This window comes from Plectropomus leopardus, chromosome 7, assembly GCF_008729295.1.
Source record: "Plectropomus leopardus isolate mb chromosome 7, YSFRI_Pleo_2.0, whole genome shotgun sequence".
Classification (NCBI taxonomy): domain Eukaryota; kingdom Metazoa; phylum Chordata; class Actinopteri; order Perciformes; family Serranidae; genus Plectropomus; species Plectropomus leopardus.
The window spans coordinates 14,980,393-14,988,165 of NC_056469.1; the positions used below are offsets into that span (position 1 = coordinate 14,980,393).

The 7,773-nt window shown below is 38.4% G+C and overlaps 1 protein-coding gene across 2 annotated transcripts in view; it reads left to right on the forward strand.

Moving 5' to 3' along the window:
* LOC121945717 (F-actin-uncapping protein LRRC16A-like) overlaps positions 1-5,014 on the forward strand; it is an 81,301-nt gene extending 76,287 nt beyond the window's left edge. Inside the window, exons 35-38 of one of the 2 annotated variants that reach the window (XM_042490014.1) lie at positions 2,090-2,126; positions 2,299-2,571; positions 2,706-2,843; positions 3,669-5,014. In XM_042490014.1, the coding sequence (XP_042345948.1) occupies positions 2,090-2,126; positions 2,299-2,571; positions 2,706-2,843; positions 3,669-3,847 (627 nt within the window). In that variant the 3' untranslated portion in view covers positions 3,848-5,014. The remainder of the gene's footprint in view (positions 1-2,089; positions 2,127-2,298; positions 2,572-2,705; positions 2,844-3,668) is intronic. The other variant, XM_042490015.1, reaches the window with a different exon arrangement.
* The last annotated feature ends 2,759 nt before the right edge of the window (positions 5,015-7,773 follow it).

Below are 7,773 nucleotides of genomic sequence, written 5' to 3' on the forward strand. Positions count from 1 at the left end.
AATTTACTTAACTCAGGGTTTGACTTGCTTATTTTTGGGGAGCTTTTTGTCATTTCATCCTTTATAACTTTTAAGTTAGGATCATGGGAAGTTTGAACATCCTCAATTTCACAGCAACTAAGCACTGTTAATCTGCTGATGAGAGCAGTGTGTTTTGGTTAAAAGCTCTTCAAAAAGTGAGTAAGAGGACCTTGAGTTTATATTATATTATCAATTAAAAAAGGATTTTCTACTCATATTGAAATCAATATCAAAACCAAATACAGCAAAGCCATTTGTTACATAAATAACAGCAGAGCTTTAAGGAAAAGTTCAATATATATAAAATATATATCAAAGTTCAGTATATATAATGCTGCAAAGAAGGAAGCTTGCATCAACTCGCGGATGAGATCATTGTGCTTGTAACAGCACAAGATGTAAACTTATGGTGTCCTCCTCTGCTGAGTTGTAACGTTAGCTGGCACACTGGTGCTAGGTGAACTGGCAGTAGATGCACACAGAGCACCACAAGTCACATGCTATCTAGTTCCATTATATTTGAGAGAGACATCCCTATGGCCAATGTCTGCAATATTCAGCTTCTTACACCAAAATATTATAGAGTGTAAACAGCTCAACAGTTAAGAGGAAGAATATGTATTTTTGATTTGGGGGGTGAACTGTTCCTTTAAAACTTGTCCATGTTAATAATGGAAACTATCTATTTTTAGTTATTAAAATCAAAAAAAGATGACAGTTAAGTAAACTACAAAAATGAGGCTCATGGTTTTATGATAGGTGCGCAGCAGTGAGATATAGAGAGATTCTTTATAAAGTAAGGACAGCTTTAGATTTTGTTGGGGGGGACAAAGCGCTGTAGGTGTTCAGTCTCAGCTTGTCAAGGCTGTTTTGTTTAACGCTCACTAACTGTGAAATTCCAGCTGGGAGAACTAAATAAGAAGCGCAGACACAGGCGCGCACACAGATGCTGAGACTGTTTATCTTCAGGCTAGTCATTGCGCCTGTCAACATGTTGACATAAAACAAAAACAACTCTGATATTCTGCCAGACAACAAGGTGAAAGCAGGTGGGAAGTGCAGAGTGGAAGAGATGGAGGCATGAACAGCAAATGGACTAAGTGAAGACAAGACAGTACGCCGATATGCAAATTCTCTGTCATGACTCACTGCAGGATGTAAATGTGGTGGGAATATTTCACCTTTAAAATTCCCACATTCACTAAAATGCCTTAAACTATGAGTTCTCTCTTTTCAACATTCACATGTTAATTTCTTCAAAAGCAAAAATTGAGATATTTAATTACTTAAAATAAATGCTTATGTGATTCAAAGGCAGTAGAATTAGCGAGATAACATAATTGTTTTTGTTTGTTATGTTTGGTTCACTATTGATGCATCAGTGTCTGAAATATGAGTTGCTACCACCTGTAAATGTGTTCACTAGATGTATAATAGGGCCATCACAGTGTGTGTAGTACAGTAAGAGGTTTATGGTGTTAGCGGCATTAGGGAATTTTCTGACCTTGTATCAGTGGCACTAAAGCTTCTACCGCCATCTGCTTGTGCTGGCTTGCTTCCAGGTGTGTGTGTGTGTGTGTGTGTGTGTGTGTGTGTGTGGTAAGTTTCTTATTGTGTGTGTGTGTGTGTGTGTGTGTGTGTGTGTGTGTGTGTGTGTGTGTGCGTGTGTGCATGTGCGTATGCAGGTGAAATGGAGAGAGCTATTCAAGTGGCAGGTCATTAATACAAAGCTGGGGTGTGTGAGCTGTATCCTGAGCATTTTCTAACACAAAGACGCCCCCTTCTGTTTGAATGTTGCTTGGCAGTGTTACGTGTACATGAGCACTTTCACTGCCCCCCCCATCACTGCTAAAATAAAAGCTTCAAACTAAAAATATATTTGATTTGAAACTGACTACAACGTGTAAATCATGTCATACTCAAAAAGGTGGCAATAACATTTTGCACAGTGTTTATTTATGTATTTAACCATACAAGGTAATGGGTTAAAAAATAAAATTAAAAAATTCTCACCGTTCTGAACTCGTGCATATAGTAATCAAATGTTTTGTCCTTGTGTCTCCCCCAGTCTTCCAGCCCCGACAGGCCTGACAGCAATGCGACAGGTAAGTGATCTTACCTGTCAAGAAAACATGGAAAAGTTAACTTTCAACTTAAACGTTAATGATTCATGAACACCTGCACCTAGTTTTTTTATTTCCATGTTAATTTTTTGTGATCTGTTTTCATACATTGCATAAACTTCTTTTTTTTAAACTTTTTCTTTCTGTGTGTCAGCAGCCAAGCCCCAGCCCGTCATTTCAGAAAGCAGGTCTCCCAGTGGCTCCATTAATAAATCAGACCCTCCAACTGGTTCTCCAGAGAAGACCCCTCCTCGTGGCGAAACCAAGCCCGACCCAGCCCCTCGTCTCAGGGCTACGTCTTCCTCCAGTTCCCCTGGGGGATCAGTAAGTCCAAAACCACCAGTGCCACAGGGGGCAAAGCCCGCTCTGGCTGCCCGGCCCACCATCCCACAGAAGCCAAGGACCAGCAGTACCAGCAGGAGCATAGGTACAAGTCTGAGCATGATTAACACACTGGGGGGGGGATTGTTACTGCAGTAATTCTGTTTTTATCTTCCTGTGAGATTGTATGACAGATGAGATATTATTTGTTTTAAGTTGATAATATTTGTTTTCTGACAGATGAGAGTTCAGATTCCCCCAGCAGTGGCGGTGTGTCTCCCAAGGTCACAGTTCTTCCTTCCACACTGAAGAGGACGATGTCAGAGAAAGACAAAGAGGGCCAGACTGGAGGCTCTGCCAACAAAAACACTCAGGATGGTGGGTCACAAACTCTCTGTCAAAATCTTTGCGTTATCTTCACTTAGCCCATTCACGTCATGGTGTTAACACCAATAAATAAATAGATTTTCAACTGCAGCGAGATGAACATTTGATCAAAAATCAAAAAAGCATCTTCCTCCAAACACATTAGCAGTTCCATTTTTCTATCCCTCACCAAAAACCTGTCCTTTGCAAAGAGCAGATTTTCTCTAGATAGACTGGTAGATGTTTGATGTCACCGTCAGGATTTGACAGCAGTGTTATCAACTATGTAACAGTCAGCCTGGTGATTTTTGTCTTTGCTCTTTTTGTGCATTATATTCTCTCCTTTGGTCTCACTTTCTTCTCTCTGCTCCTCCTCCCTTCCCTTTTTTCTCTACTGTATGTTGTGACTCTCCCCTCTGTGGTCTGTTAGAGATACACACATCTGATTCATGTTAATGAGCATGATTTTGCTTTCAGGCAAATAAGAATTGTCTTTTGAAACTGTTGGCGTGCTTTTGTTTTTCATTTGATAAAATCTGTGTTGTTTTATATGTATGCGTATCAAATGATTCAGTGATTCCAGCTACCCACAGGGATTACACTGCAGCCTGTTTATGTGTTGCTGACTGCTGGGGTTTTGCTAAATACAGGACCAGATTTAAAATTTGTTGTTCCCATTAGTCACTTAAGGCACAAAAAAATTGGGGAAATAGGGTCCAAGTTGAAAAATTCCAAAGTTACCTTTTAATTACAGTTACATGTACCAAGAAAAAATCTTTTCTCAAAGCAATGTCAACACTCACTGTCAATTTAATCTTCTCTGTCTCTTGTTTTCAGTGAGGGCGGGGTCTGTGTCAGACTCTGTTCAGCGACCCAGCGCTCTCCGTGCCAACTCCGAGGATCATGGCTCCTTTAAGACCAAGGACCAATCTTCAAACCCAGACAAGGACAAGGCAGCGGGCAAGAAGTCGTCAGACTCTGGGGAGGAGGCAGACAAAGACTTTATTTTAATATGAGTAAAACAAATTTACAGCAAAAATCTGTTGACAAGCCTCACATTTTCCTTTAGAAAAGCGACTAAGGGGGAATCTCATCAATATGTTTTCATTTATATTAGAGGTTGTACCTGTAGGTCCTGTCTGACCGCAAAGTACAAATCATGTTTGGTTTGCAGGAAGACCTGCTGTAGTATCAAGTAATACACTGTGTCAAATTAAAATTAGTTTGATAATCTATGAAAAAAAATTGATATTGACACTTTGGGGAATATCTCCAGTAAACTTTTCAGTCACCTAGTAAACCAAACTGTGCAAAAGTCTCCTAAGAGCTTCCTTCTCACAAACAGCCTTTTCTCCTTTTTGTCGTTCTACTCTCTGCTGTCAGGTGAAAATCTCACACTTCTAAATGATGAAACTTTTCAGGATTTGAGGAATGATTCCTGGGGTACACTCTGCTCATAAATACTGAAACCTGAATGACACGTTTGTAAACCACTAGAAGAAAAAAAAAGATGCTTTCAGGAACCTGCAGACTTTTATGCAAAGCACAGAGAGAGACAGAGAGAATGTGAAACTATGAGTGTACATCAAAAATCTCTTTCTTTAACTAATGATCTACCGTCTTGTTCCTTTTTGTTGCAGTAGCTCCTCTCCCAGGGACCAAACAGATGTAACAATAATACCAGGATCACTGTACTGTACTTTAACTCAAACATACGACCAGACCAGGACCCAATGGCATTTTATCATTCAATATATTTGTATAGATTTTTCTATATGCTATTTTCAGCAAGTTATGTCAGAGGTGACTGAATCCATTATGCAATTCTTTATTTTCTTTTTCAGGAAAAAAACAGTTTCAGCTGAGAATCTCAGCCCACCACAAATCAGAAACACACTTTTCATGTAGCTTCCTATCAGCAAAACTAAATGTCACTCAGAGAAGACTACCTGGACTCTTGAATGACAGCTATAGACCATAGCAATCATCCCAACCGAAATCGTTTGTCTTCGTGTGAGAGAGTTGGAGTGACCGTATGAAGTGTTGCTTTAAGAGGACTGTGGTACACTTAAACTTCACTGATAACCAATCAATAAGGCTTCAGCACTGTTAACTAACACTGTTCTGTGCGTTTAGACACTGTGGAAAAAATAACATTTATATTAAAATACCTTTACAATGCAGATATCTTTTATGCGCTGTTTATATGGGAGAGGAGTATCTGTCTTTAAAGTGCAATACAGAGCGCTATCGTAAATATTTGAGTTTTTTCATGTAAAAAAAAAAAAACAACAACAAACAGCTTCATTTATAGCTGATACTCCTCAAAACAAATGAGACTATTAAGCATTAAACTACACAGTCCTGCAGACTCTGTGTTGCTCTTAAAGACAGATAGATTGCTCCCTCCTTATTTCACTCTTGCATTTATTTCCCTGGTGTGCTGATGGTCCAATGAATGCAAAGAATTTGCTGAAAAAGAGGAATGTCAGATAATCTGCTTGAAGGTAAAATGGAAGACTTTTACTTCCTATTTCAGCAGCTTTTTTGATCCAGATTTTGACAATAGCCTCTTCAGTCTGATCTTTGTGTGAAAGCGGGACACTGAGGGAATTCCAGCCTTTAAACACTTCAGATTTGACCTCCAGGGTTTTCAAATTCAGTTCACTTTCACTTCATTCTCTGCAATGACAATGTTTTGAAATTCAACCTATAAAACAAGTTGACCTTTGTTTAAAAATGTAAAATATAAATTGAATGCAGTGCCTGAAGTGAAAGTGCACTGGAGGTAGCTGTGTTTTGACCACATGGACCTCCAGGCTATTATGTATCTAGCAATTTCAGGAGCTAATTGCTACACAACACCAACAAAGCTCTCAGGCTGATTCCTCTTGTCTTTGTCTTTTAAACGCAAGAAATGCCCTTTTCACACTGCTGCACAGTCAACCAACAGAAGCTCAAAAAGACCTGGTGTTCAAAATAATTCATCTTTTTTTATATATATCTGGAGATTTTGGGGTAACTCATACCGCTACAGTTCATACCCTTATTGTTGGATTGTTTTCTTTGATTTAAAGCCATGCAGTTTAACTAAGACTGGAAAAATAGGTTGGGACAGACAACCTATTTGCAATAGATAATGCTGCATTCATGTCATATTGGAGTAACAGTAATTACCTGTAAACTTCTAAATACCATTAAAATCCAAGTCATTACTGTAACTGAGATTTTTCTAAAATTACCTTAAAACAGTAAACAAATATGAATGCCTCACATCAGTCTAAAATTCAAGGAATATTAGTCTGACTCACAGGATGCAGCCTATTTTAAATACAATTTTCCTCCCCTTCCGCTATCTGCATCTAACTGTTTCTAAATCCTTGTTGCCAAGCGGAACAAGTCACATAGCCAGATTTATCTCCACATTTTATTTTAGCGCTGTGCATGATTCAACAACAACAACAACAACAACAACAACTTCAGAGTGAGCAACCCACATGCTTAAACCTCCTTTAAGGTTTAATCACACGTTTATTAAGCAGGCATTTTCCCTTTTAAATGCCAGGGCTCGCCTCTCCATGTCCAAATGTTCCATCAAAACAAGTTCCCTCCTGTCACATTTTTGAGGGCACTGCCCAAAACAACTGTGATTGTTTCAAAGAAATACAAACAACCAAAAAGTTTTTTCCCTTTGTGCAAGGTACGACAGTTTCAGCCAGACCTTTTTCCAGTGCTGACAAAGCACTAAAACAGGGTGTGGAGATAGGTTTGGATATGCAATATTAACATATAGTTAACTCAAATTTAATGAATATAATGCTAACTAAACTGTCAATTCACAGTATTTTAACCCTTATCCAACTAACTTCCATAAAAACTAGGGCTGTAACTGAAGAGTATTTTGAGAGATTCAGTTTATTGTCACAGAGGAGTAAATACACCAGAAAATATTCACAACTAAGAAGCTGGAATCTGAGAATTCTGACTTTTTTTCTTTAAAAAATACTGAAACTGATAAATAGATTATCAGATAAGTTGGCAAGTAATTGTTGACAACTTATCAATTAATCACTTCAGCTCTAATTTGACCGATGACAGAACTGCTGGCATGTCATAAACATAAAAATCTGCCTCATTTCTGCCATTATCCTACTGTATATGACATGGCTGCAGCATTGTACCTCAAAAGCATCTGTATGTGAGATCCATCTACCATTTCATTGTGTCACATTAACCACTGTGGAATTACTGGAACTTTTAACTATCTAGTTGTGTGCCAAACTGTGCATACAAGCTCAATCTTTATGCGCAGTGTGAAAGGGGCACAATTTGTATTTTGTTGTACTGTACAAGAAAAAAGTCAGGGCCAAAGGTCTGGTGCACCTTTTCCTATGGTGTCTAACGATGTCTTTTTTTAGGACTCTGATAAGATGTCGCTTCTTTGTCACTAATCATGGCTCAAAAATAACACTGTTCTTGCTGTATATAGTCAATCTATTCTCTGATGCCATAAACTGCTTTGATTAAAAGTCTAACTCTGAAAAAACAAACATAACTTTTTATTTGAAATGTGTGCCAGCACACTGAAAAGAAAAAAAAACACTACTTTAACATATGTTTAAAGTGAACATGGCTGTGTGTCTACATTTTCCAAATGCAAGGAAATCATGCGGATACATCTCTGTATTTGCTTTCTGTTTGGGATTTCAGAAGCAGCTGGCTGTGTTTCTGTCAAGTTGTGCGAAAGACTGATCTGTTCACTCCTGAAAAAATGAGCATCCACTTATTTTATGTTGGTGCACGAAGAGTGGAAAAAGTGAAAATAACCAGTAGCATTGAGTCTACATGTGTGTGTGACTGCATGATGTGGCTATGAGCTGTACTGTATGTATATATGTGCTTTCATACATGTAGGAGTGTGCGTGTGTATATATGTATGTGT